At 36.9% G+C, this 19,421-nt stretch overlaps 1 protein-coding gene across 3 annotated transcripts in view; it reads left to right on the top strand.

The window, feature by feature from the left end:
• LOC117400677 (ubiquitin-protein ligase E3C-like) overlaps window positions 1-19,421 on the top strand; it is a 67,214-nt gene that overhangs the window by 17,309 nt on the left and 30,484 nt on the right. For all 3 annotated transcript variants that reach the window (XM_059023319.1, XM_059023317.1, XM_059023318.1), the window contains 10 exons: window positions 1,873-2,093; window positions 3,015-3,175; window positions 3,929-4,116; window positions 9,787-9,873; window positions 10,363-10,520; window positions 13,337-13,563; window positions 16,354-16,458; window positions 16,573-16,660; window positions 18,130-18,227; window positions 18,569-18,701. In XM_059023319.1, the coding sequence (XP_058879302.1) occupies window positions 1,873-2,093; window positions 3,015-3,175; window positions 3,929-4,116; window positions 9,787-9,873; window positions 10,363-10,520; window positions 13,337-13,563; window positions 16,354-16,458; window positions 16,573-16,660; window positions 18,130-18,227; window positions 18,569-18,701 (1,466 nt within the window). The remainder of the gene's footprint in view (window positions 1-1,872; window positions 2,094-3,014; window positions 3,176-3,928; window positions 4,117-9,786; window positions 9,874-10,362; window positions 10,521-13,336; window positions 13,564-16,353; window positions 16,459-16,572; window positions 16,661-18,129; window positions 18,228-18,568; window positions 18,702-19,421) is intronic.

Raw genomic sequence — 19,421 nt, 5'->3', positions numbered from 1 at the left:
TAATGTTTGTGGTTAAATATTGTTTATTGTTTTAATTGCATTTAGTAATGTTAAGGGTCAGTCTATTACCACTGGGGAATAAACCCAGATGGATTCATATAGAGTTGAAGAGCAATGTTTAGATCCGCTGCTGTGTAGATAATTAAAATAGACCCCAGTGTGTATTAGAAATGTGTTTGATACACTGGTGTCTATTCAAATGATCTATAAAGTGGCACACCTATGTTTTATTAAATCCGCTCTCCCTTTTTAAGAGCCATTATCTCATTTCATATATTCTCGTTGTTTTGTGTACCCCTCAGGGTAAATCGAACAGTACCCTTACCTTTGACCTGTGACGTTATATGGTCATGTGATGTTTTGGTTTACTGATGATAAAGACCAATCGATTTGAGATATTAGGTACCCAGCTGTACTTTAAGAAAAGTTCACCCTTTTGTGGCAGTGTTTTCATAAACCTACTGCCACAACATTTTCAAGACATAATATTGAAATGACCAATTGAGCTACTGACCTCATTTTTGCAGGGTTATATGAACACTCAGGCTAAATTACCTTGACACTGACTTCTGACCCAAATTGAAGACATGTGACCTTTTGGGTTTCTGCATGTGAGAGACAGCAAACTTTAAAGACACTGTCCATTAAATGTTACTCCCACCCTAAATCAGATACCATTAATGATAAACAAAAACACTGCTGTCTGGTTTAAATTGGGTGCACCAAGGTTATGAAAATCAGTCACCTGACAGTTCTCGTGGGTATTACTGTATGTAAAGATGCTTAAAATGGCAGGGAGGATTGCAGTTTAATTGTGTAAACAACAGCAGTGTTTAGATCCTCTACTTTGTATATGATTTGAGTAGAGGACTTTATGTAAAATCACACCAAGATAAACCACAGTGGACCCCCAGCAGGCCCTGACTACAGTAAATCCTCTACGTTCACTTTGAGTAACTTGAACAATTTAATTGCTTCAACAAATTGTTTACAACCAGCAATAAATGTGAACCAGACTCTCATTGACTAAACAAAAGGCAAGATCTAAAGTATTTGTTCTGAATCATAATCATTCTTAGCGAACACACACTGCAGTTTTCTTACAATAAAATAGCAAATGAACCCAGGATAAAACGCTAGTAAAACAAAAAAGCTGTAATCCACATTCTCCCTCCTGAGCCCATTGTAAAACGTCCCTTCATTTGCTTTCTAGATGGTGAGCAGTATTAGTTTTAGGACGCCTTTTGTCTTTACCAGTCCTGCTGTCGCTGAAATATTAGTACTACAAGCAAATAAAGGTAATATTTGGGGAAGAGAATGAATCTCGTTTTAGATGAACCGGTTGATCTGCCGGCTTTGTAGACATTATTATTTGGTGTGGTGCAGTCAGTGATAATTAATAAAACCACTCATGCAGCGTCATTGTATTTTAACTGTTAATACATTGATCTGGAGGCATGGTTGTGTTGGATGGGTGGCACCCTCTTTTATCAAGTTCATTCCACCACTTTTGGAATGCTAGGATTTCTATTTCAAGCACAGCTGTAAAACAGCGTCCTCGATCCAGAGAAAATGGATTGAGGACAAACGCATCAAGTTTGGTTTGTTTGCTTGAGTGCCGTGTGAAAAGCAAAATTAGTTCAGAAAGATGTGGAAGCGAAGCAGCAACATTGCCTCTGGGTTCACCTCCAAGTGAACTGAGTTCTGTTCTGTGTGAATTGGATGGAAATAATTTGTACAATAAGCTTTTGAAATGACCTTTACAGACACACCCTGTCCCTAAGATGCACAACAAACTGTGTATATTAATATAAAACAGAAAACAGTTGTTATTTATTTAATTTTTCTTATTCTTTCTTTTTTTTTTTGCAGGCAATATGTTTTTGCAGGCTTCATGGAGGAGTTTATATCCTCGCCGTTCACGGATCAGATATTCCAGTTTTTCATTCCAGCACTGGCTGATGCTCGTTGCTCTTTCCCTTTTGAACCGTTTTTGCGTGCATTGCTGGGGACAGTGAGCGCCTCTCTGCTGACGCATGTCAAGGCACCTTGGCTATTATATTTTGTCCTAGCTGTTGGGGAAACACACTTAGGTAAAGGAGCCCGTTACCTGTAGCTCTGCACACCACCACAATGCTTGTGTTTCCATTATACAATTGCACTTAGTCATGTTCAGTGCTTTATTATTATTTTTTAATGTATTGGTGCTAAATTAACAGTTTTGTTAGTTTTTTGTGTTGCTTATAATAACCCCCCAGATGGGGATACAGTAGAGGCGTATGTAGGGGTGTCGCACTTCACATTGCACACACGCTTATACAATTGTGATAAAACTTGGTATTTAGATTTATGTAGCAAAAGCTGAGAGTATTAGATTCTGGGCTTGTATGGGGATGTCTGTTTGTCCGTACATTTGTCCATTTGTATGTCACATTTACATTATTGCATATACAGCATCTGGAAAACAGCTTATTAAATTGCGCCGTAACTTGGTATCAACATTTTCTCTGTATGGATCATTGTTTGACATGCTTACTAATATGCTTCTAAATATTATGGGGAAGCATATTGGCATTGCACAAGCAATGATTCACCAATAGGCTTCAATGAACAGCACAATGTTCATATGTTACCCACCTGTCTTACCTACAATCAGCCTTGAGGCTTTTTTTTTTTTTTTTTAAGGAAAATGTGATAATCATATAGAAAACACATTTTAGGAAAATATGATATTTTCATCTAGGTTAGATCTCAGATTGAATTAGCAGAGTGACTGTTTATATATATATATATATATATATATATAGATATATAGATATCTATATATATAGATATCTATCTATGTGTGTATGCATGTGTATATACTTTTTTATTTATCTTTAAATAATTATAACAATAATAAATGAAGAAGAATCTATGTAATGTAAGGAGCTGTGATGAAGAGTTACCATTTTGACTGTTTAATATGGTAAATTTCACAGAAAAAATGAACTTGTCTGTGTTTTTGCTTGTAGGTAGCCTCTCGGAAGAAGGTTTGCTGCTGTACTTGAGAACACTACAAACCCTCCTACCCCAGTTACCCGTGTCTGTGACCAGCACCAGCAGACAGGAGGTCATCAGTGACTCGGATGATGATGATGAGGAGGATGGTGGGATGAAAACAATGTCTTCCCAGGTAAGGCTTGAAGCCCTTAGATCTCAAGAAAGGGAACATAGGTCCGAATACATGATTGTTTTATGGTTATCAAATCCACAAGAAGTTTCAGCACTGTGTCATAAACTGATACAAGCATCTGGGTTGCTCTTGCAGTTCTTGAGTTCACTCTTTTCTTATAGCTTGTCTCAATGCCAAGGGAGCACACAAACGTAGTAACCTTTTTACTACACTTATGTGACTTTGTATTAGTGCTTGCACTATTGAGGTGTACCTGTGCTGGCGCAAAGTGAATAAATAAAACATAAAAACAAATATTTTCAATAATAAAGACTAATTACGTCAGAAGTACAAAGGAAAGAAGAAATTGTCTGTTAAGATGTAAGTGCTGTTTGAATTAAGATACAGTCTGTATGTCTTGAAAGCACAGTGCTGTTACCCCTATACCAAATGTGGCTAATATGATTGCTAGACTCGTATCTGTGTTGTAAATAAGCACACCTGCAGTCGCAACTTCCTGTCAGATAACAGCAAGGAGAGCATTCCCTTTTTGGTAGAACCCTGAGGATACCTGCTTAGTCTTAAAGAGAACAGAGTCTTATCATGTACAATATGTGCCCGTTTGGCTCGTTCAAGGAAGTCGTTTTTTCAAGAAAGATCTGAGTACATTTTATATATCTTAATTATTTTAACATGAGTACCTTTGTTATGTGATTGTCTAGCAGTAGTTTGCCTAGCCACTCCCTATTTGCCTGATTGCTGCATTTTTTGCAGGAGGATCGCAAGATATCGGTCCAGTTCATAACAGAGCAGTGCATACACAAGCTGGACACAAAGCAGCAGACAAACGCACTCCTGAACCTGGTGTGGCGAGATTGTGCCAGTGAGGACGTCTTCACTATGATGGCGTCGATTTGTCACACACTGATGGTGCAGCATCGTATGATGGTCCCCAAAGTGAGGTGAGCAATCATCACTCCCCTAATCCCACAGGTCATCCGCAAAGCTGCTGCTAACACAAGCAGACAGTCTTTTTAGGTAACAAAGTGCAGCTTGCAGTGTCACATTGGTCGTGATGTCTTTAGGTCACAGAAACAGGGGGATTATTTGCGTTTTATTAACCAAGTATCTCAAAGTGCTTTATATGTTGGTTAAAACAGAAAGAAGTATGCAATATCAAGTAGTAAAAATTACTAATAATAATAATAATAATAATAATAAAATCAATAAAAGTAAAATATCTGGGAACATTTTTTTAGTTTTTATTTAAACGAAGGGTAATTGAATCCTGCAAATGCACATCATGACGAGAGCCCTGCAAGCTCCTACAGAGTCCAGGAACATGTCCTGCTGCCCCTCAGCATGTGTATCTTGTAGAAGTACAGTAACGACAAATAATAATAATTTTTATCTTTTCACACACGTCCTCAAAAATCTGCAAATTGCTGAATACAAATACCCAACAGAACAAACCACAGCATCCACACCCTATAGTTTCACTGCCCTGTGCCCTCTGTTCGAGGCAGCATCCACACCCTATAGTTTCACTGCCCTGTGCCCTCTGTTTGAGGCAGCATATTGAATACAGCACTCTGGGTACACAGTACTAATCATTTTTCACAGATTCAAATACAGGTTCAACGAAACGCCATTTTGGGGCAATAAACAGATTGCTTTAAGTGTTTGTAATAAACCATTTATTTCAAATGCTTCAGCCATTGGATAGCATTTTCTCCTCAGTAATGCAAACACTAATGTAAATAATGATGAAGCAAGCCAATTAGCCGCTGTCTTCACCCACTGGTGTTTATGGCTGTCAGAGGAAGTAAGATGTCAGTGAAACTGTCATTCCTCGATTAGGGTAATTAGCTCTTTGCAGGCTAATTGCATTAGGGCAGGATGTGAGATGAGGAGATCATAGCTGCTTCTGAATTAGGGCGCCTGTCTTTTATTGCTGCAAATAACCTGCTTCTCTGGCTAATAATTACTGGATTTAAATGTATCCATGCTCTAGCGAGGATTTTACTGGTGCACTCCTGGCAAAGAAGCTCACTGAAGGAAGGAGAGCGGTGTGTGCTTATGTTGCTGCAATTGTTGGAGCACAGCTGCTGTTTCCTGAGCACTGATTTACTGCACCCCCACACAGAAGAATGACATGAAACAGTACATTTCTGCCTGTGTAGATCTTTACATAAAATTCACAGAACGTCTAGTTAAATAAAATGTATTTCTTCATTTAGAGCAGAGCAGTAGTTGAAACAGTAAGAGAAAGAGAGGGGGGAAAATGGATTCCTCTGTTACAATAAACATTTTCAAATCTATATCACTACAAAAAAATATGCGCCAAGGAGTGTCTAAGAGGAGAGTGGGCAAAAAAACTAAATTGGATTTTGTTTTATTAAATGTCTTCCCAATCTGAAATGTAACATTTACTAAATGAACCTCCTGTAATTGAACATTCTATTAACTGTAAGTCCCTTTTGCATGGATCGGCCTCAGCTGTATTTTTGCTTGTTTGTTTTCACTTCCTGTGTGTTGCTTCTCTGTCCCCAATCTTACGTGCATGTGTTAGTGTCAGAAGTTCAGATAATGACACTGTCCTCCTACATGTCACTTAATTCTCAGGTGGAAAGTCACAAAGAATTACTGAACTGTATCTCAGTGTGAGATGCTGGGATGTAAACTCTTTTTTCAGGTTGATGTACAGTACGTGAAATTAAGCCTTTTGGAATAGCAACAGGGGTGTTGAAATGCAATTGTATGCAGATGCTTTTGGGAGGAATCACTCTCTAATTGCATGCACCACACACTGTACAGGCTTTGTTCAGTAGTCTGATGTCATTAACAGCACGGGAAGACTTGGGGGCAAGACTGTGACTCAGAAGTTTGTTTAGAGCTCCGGCTGTAATTGTGTAGTTTACATGGCAAAAGACATCAGTGAACTAAGTCTTTTGTTTTGCTTACACTGTCATGAGCCATTGTGAAACTGGGGGTGTTCTTCAGAGATGGCATCAAACCTCAAATCAAGGTTGTTTTAATTGACAAGCCTGGTCATGCTTGTCCAGTTACATTTAGTGCTGGTGGAAATTTGCTGTAGTCTTGGTGTGAGTTTGCTGAATTGCAAATCCTTTTTTAATTGAAGTAGCAGCCGAGAGAGAGAGAGAGAGAGAGTTTGCTGACCTATCCATAATCACTGTGACATTAAATAACATTTAAATTTAAACATATCCAGAATAACAGAAATGGTATCACTGTCAATTAAATTATGCTTAATGTTTGCAGTTTAAATTTATTGCAGAACACCACAATTGCTTTCGGACATAAGGAATTGTTGCATTTTCATGGCAAATACACTTTAATGAAAATACTAAATATATTTGGACTTTGTAATTCTTTGCAGGCAAGACTCAAAATGTATGCAAATATAATGGTTTTTCTTTAAAAAAAAAAAAAAAAAGTATTTGGTTACAGAACACCCTGCTGTGTACTTTTACCTGTGCTGTGTCCTGTTTTGTAGGTATCGCAGTGATATCTTTTTCAACATAATAAAAGCTGACACCAAGTTCCAAGCACCAAGGCTGTTTGGGGGCCCCTTCACATGCAAGTTCGCTGTATATATACAAGCACTGCAGAGAATCCTTTATCATTAAATATATTTGATTTTGTTCCACAGCTGATTAATGACTTGGTGTGTGAATAGAAACACCCAAACTATTGTGATTATGTTGAAAAAGGTACATCAAAAGCAAAGAACACATTTGCTGTAAATGCTACAGGATGTTAATTCTACAGTGTATTAGTATAGGCTGCATGCCTTTTAGTTTGTTAAACAGAAGCCAGGAAATGTGTTTTCACATAACTGAGAGATATACAATACGGTCAAATATGGACTCTGCTGTCACCCTTTAGCTACCAAGGGTTTCCCATGTGCCTCAACCTTGTCATGGAGAGGTGAGAGGGCAGTGCCAGCTTAATACCCTGCTCCACCCTTAGCCCTTCTGAAATGTGTGTCCCATGGCATATATTGTATGGTTATATCACAAACTTTAAAATGTGTTTAATGCTTTCATGTATGATTTAATTGATTTGTTAAAAGGGTTCCTTTTTGCAATCTGCTGTACTTTTTTGAAATATTTATTTTCTATATGTGTTTATTATCCTTGTAGAATTCTCTGTTGAGGTTTCTTTGATCATTATTTACCAGGCTTGCTAACTAATGTCCTTTTACAACTGGAAAGACTTCTAAAAAGCTGGATTTGTGAAGTTGGGTGGTTTTAGAAATGACTAATATGGTGGGAATGCAACTGTAATTTCTTCCCCCTATAAAACTCAGAGTAAGTGAATGTAAAACGTATCTACAGTGCAGTAGAGATCACAGATGCAAAGGGGGCAGATATTGCAGCTGCACACCCCCTGTGTTCATTTCAAGCCACCACATTTCACAAGTTCAGCTTCTTAGAAACTGACCAAGTGGGTGAGTGGATTAGTATGCATGCCAAAAAAAAAAAAAAAAAAAAAAATAAGATCTAAGTAGAAACAACCTGACAGCACACATAATAGGCTGTTAATCAAGAACCTAAATACAATGAAAATGTAAGTGATATAAAGTATTCCTCTCATGAGGCTGCTGTGGTCTTTCCATCATAATGTAAAGTGCTATGTCATCCAAGTGAAATATACAGTGAACCAGCCCGATTGAGCATTAAACTACTTTAATTACAGTAAAGCCTTCACTTTTTATTTTACTCTTCATGTGAAATTTGAAAGATTTATGGAGTGATAGTTGTATAACTCCTTAGCTTTGATATTCCTCAATATACATTGCTTAGTTGTGTTTAATAATATTATTTCTGAATCCTCTTTTTTTTTTTTTTACCATGATATTGCATCAAAATGTTTCAAGAGTCCAAGGTCATTTTTATTCTTGATGCCCTGTTCTCATTATAATGCAGACTCTTGTTTATTGCATATGCAAAGCTTCATGAAGATCTCTCATTGATTGTATGAGGGGAAGTAGGGGGTCAATTTCCTTTAAGCTCCAAGTCATGCATGTCAGTCTGCATTAGTGTGGTGATACTAATTTCAAGGAACTGTTTTGCACACATTTAAAAAAACATCAAATCTCAGTTTGCTTTGAAGCTTAGGTCATATTAAAGCCAGATTTTGTTTGTTTATTTTTGCAAACTGATTTGGATTGTCTTTAGTACACTTTGTGGTTTTTTATTTATTTATCAAGCATTAATGTAAAATGTATTTGCTATGTTCAATTTAAATTGAATATTACGTGGATTTCAGTAAATATATGATATTTATGGGCAGCAGTGTTTATGGACTCTTGACCAGAGGGTTGTGGGTTCAATCCCAGGTGGGGGACACTGCTGCTGTACTCTTGAGCAAGGTACTTTACCTAGATTGCTCCAGTAAAAACCCAGCTGTATAAATGGGTAATTGTATGTAAAAATAATGTGATATCTTGTAACAATTGTAAGTCGCCCTGGATAAGGGCGCCTGCTAAGAAAAAAAAATAATAATAATAATAATCAATGCTGCGTGATTTTATTTGCACTTCTGAATTGATGTGCCCTTTTAAGCCATCCTGCATCTTCAAATTAGGTATGTACACTTTGAATTAGCACAGCCAGGTGCCAATAGTTTTATTCTCTTAAGTCAGAACTATTGTGTGCAGCTTTTTCTTCTGCAGTCTCCCCAATTACCATGTCTGTGCTATCTTATACTGGTTAACCATTACATTAAAGAGGGGCTGAAACATGGATTCTGACAAAGGCACGTGCACAATACAGCATCCATTTACACATGCGTGTTATAGCTGTTTTGTGGATTGTTTAGAGGGCAGGTACCAGTGTTATCTCTTATCCTCTAACACCTTGTAATTCCCAGAGAGTGTTGAAGCATGCCATGTCTCTCTGGTGACCCCCTCTTCCATTGTGAGGAGCAGCCCAGTGCCATTGTATTATCTTCATTAACTTAAATGAGCTCTGCAGGAAACCAGGACCTGTTTATGACCTGGGATGGAATCCTTGCCATTAACTAGTTTACTAATGGAAGGTGCCTCACCTAAATAAAGCTTAATGGGTCATTGAATCTATTTCGTTGCATGTAAGGAATTTGACACCTTTTACTATGGAGGCCCAGAAATTCCTCTGGGATGTGATGTTCAACCATTTTCTCTTTTTATATCTCCCCTCGTTAATGTTGTAAAGTTACACTTTCTCCTTAAAAAGGACAATTAAACAGAAAAATGCCCCCCCCCCCCCCCCCCCCCACACACACAAAAAAAAGAGCTGTGCTGTGGTTTTAGGTAGACATATTATTAACACACTGACTTCCCTGCCTCTTTTAAGCTTGCCTTTCTGCAGTGTAGTACCAGTTTTTAAATACATAGTTGTACAAGTGAAAAATAATGTGTTTTTTGTTATATTTTCAATGGTTTGCAACAGATTAGTTTTACCTGCAGGTTTCAGGAATGAGTGTATTTTGAATGTAATGTAATGTTTACTGTAATCCGTAGGACTTTTTTGGAAGGTAGGGTGTTTCTTACAAGGCTTTCGGCAGATGAAGAAATATGTTATACATTGTGGTACTAAGTTAACATGGTTCACTTGTTCTTTCAGACTTCTGTACAGTTTGGCCTTCAATGCAAGATTTTTGAGGCATCTTTGGCACTTAATAACCTCAATGACAACAAAAATGATAACCGGGTAAGAAACCTTTACCATAAGATTACCTGTGTAATGGCTGCTAGACTTTTGTTCAAAGCTAAAAATGGAGTGAAAGTCCTAATTTTTAGCTCACTTTGACCACATGATTGTTATTTCAAATAAACATGTTTCGAATATGTGCTCATATATAAGCAATGTGCTGCTTACCACCTGCAACATCTGCACATTAAAATACCTTCTGATTTTATGTTTATGTGCCCATTACTTTCACAAAAAATGTAGAATGTATACAATTCACAAATAACAAAATGACATTGGAGAAATCAATAGATAACTTCCAGTTCTATATATAATAATGAACAAGTAAAAAAGAGAGGGTTGCTTGAAAGAGTTAAAACAACAAAAACCTATAAAAATGAGCTCAGGACTGGAGGTATAAGAAGCAAGGGGAGCAGTATTGCACCAGTCACTCGTTTTAATAAAAAAGGATTGCCATGTGTTTGAAGGTGTTTTCCTGTGTGTTTGCAGGTCCATGGTTCCACTGCTACAAGTGATCTCGCGGGGTTCACCAATGTCGCCAGAAGACTCCAATAGGCTCATACCCCTCTTCTATCTCTTCAGTTCTCTGTTCAGTCATTCACTCATTTCTATCCATGACAGCGAATTCTTCGGAATTCCCACGGAAGGTAAATGCATTCCAAATAGTGCAGGGGAAAAAAAATCGGTGGTCATGTAGTCTGCTTAATTAAACCACTAATTGATTAATAATCTCCTGATTCCTTTAAACATCTCAATTAGTCATTCTATTAACGCGCATTGGCGCATTGATTAGGCGGCAGCAACAGCTACGGACATTTATTTAGTCATGCATCCCTTTATTACTAATACATCTTATTCAATATTATTTCTTAGAATGTGTAAATAAATCCATTTAAATGTTTCAGTTTACTAGTATGAACACATAGTTTGTCAACAAAATATTTTAAAAAAACAGCACTAATTCCCAGAACAATTTATATAAAATACTGACATCATAACATCAGTGCTGTAACATATATATTACACATATAATAATAATAATAATAATAATAATAATAATAATAATAATAATAATAATGATGATGCAGGGTTGTTCGCAAGCAGCACATAGTGTCACTTAGTTTCATGAAAGAAAATGTCACATGCATTGAATGTTGCTATTAAACTTAAGCATCGTCAGTTGGTTAACCCTGCCTTCTTTCATAGATTGATGTTGATCTGTAAAAACTTGGCCATAAGAAGAAACACTTCTTTCAGCATCTACAGAATTGGCAACAACTGGCAAATATAGTTTAGCCTTTCATGTTAAATTGGGAAATAAATCTTCAGCTTTAATCCAAAATTCATTCAAAGTCATTCTCCTGCCGTTTTCTTTTGCATATGGCAAGTATTTGTCCATTTCTGATTTACAGTCAGCATCAAATCCTAGAATAGAATATAATGGGAGGGCTTCTTGATGTGGGTTGAATATCCTTACTGCCATCAGAAAGTTATGAGCTGGTTGAAAAAAACATGGTTTCTTTTTCCATTGATCCGGGTAGTAGTAATTAGTCAGTTTTTCAGAAACGTCATGGATGGTTTTTACACATAGTTTGTTTATTGCGGAGTCTGTGCTGTGTACCTCTTGTGTCATTGCTCGGTATGTATTTATTAATTCTGCACCTTTATTATATGTTTGATGGACTCTCACTTCACGGCTTTCAAACCACTGAATCAGATCCACCAGTCCCATGGCATGCGTCGCAATTAGGCAGAGTTGAGATTTTAAACTTTGCACATCTTTAAGCAGTTTCTAGAGGTCCATTAACACTACAGTGTTTGGTGAAATGTGCATTTGCTTTTCCACGAAACCTGCGTAAAAAGGGATGTATTTGAAATGATATTCAGCACAGAATACCAAGTGCCCCATCGTGTTCTGCATGGCTCAGGTGGCAACTTTATGGGTAAAGTACAGCCTTCTTGTTGGATTGCTTCTGTCAGGTGGTCTTTTAAAATGTAGTTTTCTACTTGGGCAATGTTTAAACAATTTTTTTAACGGTTGCAACCAGCTTGTCTGATTTCGAAAAGTTGGTTGCCCAGATATTGCTGGCAAGGGCTATTATGTGGGCATTACAAGTCAAATGTACTGAATTTGGCAGTAAACCTTGAAGAATGTCATTGTATGCTTTGATCGTATAACTGGCATTATCGGAGACAAATCCAGTCACATTATTAAAATTAACTTCAAATGCGTTTAAACATTTCACAACGCCCTGTGCCACCGATGAGTAATTCACAGAGTGCACATTAACTGTATCGGCTAATATTACTTTCAGTTCGAAGGTATTCGATAGTCCTTTGAGAACAAACAAAATGTGCAAAACATAGTGATCTTTTGCATTTGTAGACTTGTCAGTAACTACAGATACACTGTCAGACATCTTTACCAGTTGTACTATTTTCATCTTGTGCAACTCAGCAATTTGGGGTAGATATTCCCTTCTCAGTTGACCTGCTGTAGGAATTGCTCACGCATTTATTACATGTTTGCACGTAGTTTGGGATTATCAGTTTTTTCCAGGGGAACATTAGCACAAACAAATGCCTCTGTCAAATCGAAAATAACATCTCATTGGCGTTCATAATTCTCGTTCCCCTTACATTTTTTACTGGAGGACGTCGTCTCATAGCTGTCAATCTCAGCCTTTTTGTTTTCTGTGTTTTTCTGATGATAAATGTCGGTCTATTGTTGACCTTCGAGTGTGGTCCAACAATAAATTGCAAGTTGTGCAAAATAAATTCTACCCATCGGTGTGCAGAACACCAGGTGGATATTGTTGCGTGCGTTCGCTCAGTGAAATGCTTTTTGATTGCAATGTCTTTGACACCATGTTTAGGTCTCTCGATTTTTCTTTTAATGCATCAATTTATTCAATTACCATTTATACTCATCATAATTAGCTTTTATTTTTCTAATTAGTCAAAGCATAATGTGTTGATTTCTTAATTGTGCATTTGATTACTATAACTGGAGTGGCTGCAGGGACATCAAGGGGATAGCAGTTGAATTACAATTGAAAAAAACAGGTTGCATAAAAGGCAGGACCCTAATTATGTGCACAGTAACCAAAAGAGGGAGGAAGGTGGTTGGGTGCATCATCTGTATTACAATGCAGCTGAAGTGCATTGCACACAACTTAACATGAGCGGTTATTGGAGAGTCAGGGATTGGATAATAAAGATGCTATTGTAGTTACTTGCTTTCTAAACAAGCTACTTATTTTACATTTATATGAAAGATTTTTTTCTGAAATATCTCTAAATGACTGACTACATTTATTGCAGATTTAAGATAAGATTGCACTGGTATACATACCACTGTAAATTGATTTTTTTTTATTATAACACTGTGGTAAATATGATGTAGTCATACAGTTAGTTCCTCCTGTTTTAAAAGCATAAATGTCCAGTTGTCTTCTTGCAGGGCAGAGCCAGTCGTCAATGATGCCGTTCACATTGTTGGAGCTGGTTTCGTTATCACGCTGCCTTCGAGATGCCTGCTTAGGAATCATCCAGCTGGCTTACCCAGAAACCAAGCCTGAGCACCGTGAGGAATACATTGCAGCGTTCAAGAGCGTGGGGGTGAAAACCAACACTGAGATTCAGCAGCGCATCCAGGCAGAGCAGAAGCAATGGATTCAGCTTTTCAAGGTAAGGACTTCTGGAATAAGTCCTTAGTATATGTAGTCATGCTTCACAAAAGCAACCACACATTTTTAAGATACTGCTTCCGGTTTGTTTAATGTGTAGGCTAATTGATTTATTTACTGTGTAGTGAGCAATGTGAATGTGAATCAAAACTAAAATAAATAAAGTACTTTTTAAATTTGTTATAGCTCTGCAGCTTAATAGGTAATAATAATAGGCAATTCATTAAGTAATGCGTTGCTTATCTTGTATTTTCGAGAGAAGCAACAGCATACTTCTGCTCACTTATGTATTGGTACACTTCCTGAACCACTGAACTTCACAAAAAGGATTGAACCAGTTCTAATTAATGAAAGCTTTCTCAGCTCGGAGGTGGAAAGTTTTTTTTTTTGAGCCAGGAACTTGAGCAGGTGAAGATGGGTTTGCAAGAAATTCCATATAAAATTGGTGCAAACACCTCCTGTCAGCTAAAACTGCCCATTAAAGTGGTGGGAGCAGGGGAAATGCATTTTCCAAATTGAGTGCTAGATTTACAGTGCGTTTAATACTACTGACCCCTAACACGCTAATGTTTGGTTGGAGTCATCAGCCACCCCTTCAGATCTTTTATCACTTCTATTGTCAAGCTATCTATTTAATTGAAAGATGTTAATTGAATGAAAATGATCAACTAAGCTTGTATTAATATTGCTAATGGAACTTTCTTGTTGGCCATGTTTGGAGAAAGATGTCACGCTGGAGTTTGGGAAAGGCCCATTAATGCTTGCACTTAACCCGATGGGCTAATTAAGGAATGCTTCTTCATTCTATAAGTCAAGGAGAGCTGAGGCTCAAACCAATCGTTTTGATTTTACAACGTTTTGCACTTGTGGCTATTGCCGAAATGTCCCAGTTTGCATTTCTAGATTAATAGTATATTCCTAAAAATGCATTTGGTAAGATTGTGAAACAAAAGACATTTTAATTTATTTGAAGTTGATATCATAACTAAAGCCTTGGGTCCTACTTGAGAGCTTTTACTGTAGTAGTTTGCATAATGACTTCTACTTTAGCGGACTTGTCTGGTATTAAATGTACAGCCTCAAAAAGGAAGTTTTTCTGTTTTGCATAGCTACAATTTGCATGAGAATGAATATTGCAGATTTCTGTCGTTTTCAAAACCTTTTATTCTAATGAGTTTAATGCAATTTACTATACATTAAATGCTACTCGTTAGCTATAGGGACATGCATTACACAATTTTTAAAAAAATGGATTTTTGGTCCACTAAAATAAACGGCTTTACATAATCTCTGCAAGTAAGAAATTGCAGTGTCCCGTGTGAAAACACAACACAAAATAATCAGTTAACATCCAAAGCAGCACTATAGCATTTAAAATGTTCAATACCAAAAAATGGTGCCTGAGTTACAAGCTCTTGCAGTGTCTTTTTAAAATGATTTTTTTTTTTTTTAATCCAAAATATGTATTGTAGCATAACGGTGTAATCAGTCGGACTGTGGAGTCTGCATCATCTGATCTGAAACGTCTTTGTTATCTGAACCGAAGATAACCCTAAACCTAACCCTGAATCATTCAATGCATAGAGCAACTACCTCTAGCCAGTTTTCTTTTCATGCGAGCCGTGATATTCCTCAGGCATTATTTGTGTGTGGTTATTAAAAAACGGAAATAAATGGTGAAAATTTGACTTTCAGCTAAAAGTTGGGCTTGGGCAATCATTCAAACTGGGGTGTTGACTCGGCAGAATCCGGTGTGTGTGTGTGTGTGTGTGTGTGTATATATATATATATATATATATATATATATATATATACACACACACGTTATTGGAGGAAAAAACGCTTAAGCTAGTGATTGCGAAAGTCCAGCCCTATATTCCTGTTAAGTGCAGGACAGCTTGTACTTCAGGCAGCTGTTCGACTAAGAAGCTGATGTAAGCAGTCTTTGCCTAATTAATGATGCTGGACATTTACACACATTTGAGTCATTTTTCTTTTATACTACCCTTAAATGGTACACTAATGATGTGATGTTCAAATTGCCTTTTAGTGGTGGCTATTAATTGTATTGCTTGGATAAAAACTGTTTTTTTTTGTTTGTTTGTTTTTTAAGAAAATAGTAAAATAAAACATTACAGTATTGTTAAGAGTTTTAAGGGTTATGATAATGGGAAGGATGGAAACTACACAGCGAGCAACCTTTTATCTGCAGTACGATTCCTGATAGTGAATCCGTCCCTATAAATAACTACCTCACAATGTAGTTGGTGACTCAAAGTGTAAGTAATAATAATAGCATCGACTTACAGTAGTGTGCAAATTTACACCTCAAGATGTGTCATTTTATATCCTTTTATATACCTACCTGCAATTAAACCTCAGTTTTCACTCAGCAGTCAGTGATATAGAAACAATAGGCCCATGTGTGAACATGTTAAACCACTTTGTGCTTAAATTAGGCATCGCGGACACATTTTAAAAAGTCATGCTTTTTTTTAAAATGAATTGCATGTGTGGCCTATTAAAGTCATCAATTAAATTAGGCAGTCACTAATTTGCCTATTTTGACAATTTTCCAAGATTTTCAAATACAGTGGTTTGATTTTATATGCACAGCAAACCAAAACTACAGCAGCAATGGGGTGTTGTAATAAATTTGCACACAGCTGTATTATTAGTGCTGCCTATTGTAATGCATGTCCAGCTGGCTGCCAGAGCAAAAACAACTACCTTTCTACCCCTAAAGCACTTGAGCTCTTTATATTTCAACATACAGGTTTTCTGTTTGCAGGTTATCACCAATCTAGTAAAGATGCTGAAAGCTCGAGATATAAGAAGGCATTTCTGCCCGTCTGAGCACTGGCTGTCGCAGGAAGTTAACATCAGAGCTGATAAGGTACTGTAGCTTGTCCCCTCTTTCATTTACGTATGTAGAGATAAAAAATGTGAATAAAATGCCAGTCCTTCTCTATTTGTGTTACTAATATATACATATTTTGTGTACTGGCAGGTCACACAGCTTTATGTCCCATCAGCTAGACATGTGTGGAGGATTCGCAGAATGGGGAGAATCGGACCTTTACAGTCAACATTGGACGGTATGAGGATAAGAAAATGAGGCTGTATAACTTTCAGCAGTCATAGCCTGCCAGAATCACAATTCATGGTCTTTAATCATAATCTGTGGCGTAATTCCTGTCGGATTTGTCTTCTGTCCATAGAACAGCAGGTTTCAATCTTGAGCTTCTTTTTGTAGGAAATACGATCGAGTTATACAGAGTCCTAATGAGGAGTATCCAGGAGCGACTGAACCTGTCCTGTACACCTGTGAGAGCAGCATTGTATTAAACCAGGTGCAGGCTGAAGGACAGAGTAGAGTACTGTGCTGACTGTATGCAACTACCATGAACTTTTAAGGACTTTGTCACTCGTTTGTATGCATCATTGTACTGTATTTTGTTTTCCCTTTGGAGTTACTTTGCCATTTCTTTTGAAGTAGCATCAGCTTGTTTATTTAGAAGTAGTATAGCCAGCAAGATGGTGTGACAACAAGCAGATAACAATGTGTGTATGATTTGTTTAATGCCACTTGACTCCATATGGGATAAAGCCAATTAGTGTGAAAGTACTGCTGAAGCCCATATGGCCATGTTTGTTTGGCCTTTTTCATTTACCTAAATGGACAGCCACTAGAGTGATAAATGGGCTGTCTATTGACCTCTGCTGGTCATATTTCTCCACAAAGATGGAAACTTGATGGAGAAATGCAGTTGGAATTGACTAATTGACCAGGATAATTGAGCTCTAGTAGTAGGATAGTGGTTTAACTGTGCTGTTGTGGCAGTTTCTGTGGTTTACATGCCTTAAACCTTTAGTTTAATATAAAACAAACGCTCACTTAATGAAAATTGCCCAGCAAGTAGATAAGCGTCAAGCACTTTTAATTAAAAGTGTCCACCCTGAAGGGATTGTACAGCAGGGAGAACGATTGACCATGTTTTAATGGCCTGCCTGTAAACAGGCTCCTGGATATCCTGGAACATTGATTTTCACTTCAGTAGGCTAATGGGAAAGACCAGGATGCAGCTGATCACTTTACCTCCTGTATAGCTTCTCATTCACATGAGACAGATCGGTGCCTTCGAGCATTGTTTTGCTTATTGAAACAATACTGTGTGAACAATTGAAATGATCAAATACTAAGTGGTGAGTTTTCAATAAAATAGAAAAGTAAATAAAAGTTCAATGGAAACGGATTACATCTTAACAATACATATAATACATTTCAGTATTTAATACATAATAAATGTAACTGTTAAACAAGATGGCTTTTTTATTAAATGGCAGGGATGGAAATAAGACTCCCATTGCACTGGTTTGATCCATTCCTGGTTTTACTATGAGTTTAATAAGACACACCTGAGCTTGTTACCTATACACTGGCTAATCAAGCTTGAAGAGTCAGATCCTAAAAGCCATACTCAGCTAATCAAATGTAACCCTTCCCTGTGCTTCTATATGTTTATTTATTTATTTATTTATTTATTTATTTATTTATTTAACCAAGTTGGGATGGAACCACCTCAGCTGTCCGTGTCAGAGGAGCGACAACTTGCCATCTTAACAGAGCTACCATTTGTGGTTCCTTTTGAAGAAAGAGTAAAGGTACACTATCTGAAAAAAAGAATATTGGCAGTATTCTTATTTTGCTCAAAATACAATATTATTATAGTTGTGTTTATTGCAATATTGTTTATTTGTGAAATAACTGTCATTGATTTAGGAGCAGACCTCAATTTCATTAGCTCCCTGTATTTGGTACTACTGGTACCAAAGAAGCTGCCGATAATGGCATTGTAGTTTAGTCATCTCCTACCGTAGTTGATGCTGTGGTGTAGAAATCTTACGCACATATTGATCACTGAAATGACAAGATGACAACTTGTGGACCGCAGCTGTTCTCCAGTCAGTTAGCTGATTTTACTGTATCTGATTTCTTTATCAAGATCTTCCAGAGGCTGATCTATGCTGATAAACGGGACATTCAAGGGGATGGTCCGTTTTTGGATGGAATTAATGTTACTATTCGACGTAACTATATTTATGAAGATGCTTATGACAAGCTTTCACCAGAAAATGGTAAGTGAAAAAAACAAAAATGTTTTACGTTTTTAATTTGTTATAATGTTTCTGGTTTCTTATGTATATTCAAGGGTTTTTTTCTGATAAAATAAATTGATTTACAGTACAAGCGCTTCAAGAGGTCTGTGATTTCTATGAATGATCACTCTAAAAGTCACTTGGCAGAATGGATTCTCTCTTGCAGCTGAGCTCAAGAACAGAACCAGGATTTATTGCCAGAGATTAATCAGAGAAACCTCTCATGACCTTTTTATGTGTTTTAATTTGAATAAACTTCATGTTGAGCCTCAGTTTGCTCCCAGTCATATCTTACTTAATTAAGTTGAACGCTAGAAAAGACCTTTGTTCCTTAACACGCTTAAAAAAAGCATATTAAACAACCAAGGTTTTTTCTTTCCTTCACTTTTTCACTGATACATCTATTAGCATGTTATCCATTTTCTAAGAAGTACAAAACTTTTAAGGCCCTTTGTTCACTAAATACTGAATACTGTATATTGGTTTATATATATATATATATATATATATATATATATATATATACACTACCGTTCAAAAGTTTGGGGTCACTTAGAAATTTCCTTGTTTTCCATGAAAACATACATGAAATGAGTTTGAATAGGAAATAGTCATTGACAAGGTTGGAAATAATGATTTTTAATTGAAATAAGAATTGTGCCCTTCAAACTTTGCTTTCGTCAAAGAATCCTCCATTTG

The sequence above is a fragment of the Acipenser ruthenus genome, chromosome 4 (genome assembly GCF_902713425.1).
Source record: "Acipenser ruthenus chromosome 4, fAciRut3.2 maternal haplotype, whole genome shotgun sequence".
NCBI classification, from domain to species: Eukaryota; Metazoa; Chordata; class Actinopteri; order Acipenseriformes; family Acipenseridae; genus Acipenser; species Acipenser ruthenus.
This window is presented reverse-complemented; position numbering and strand designations above follow the sequence as displayed.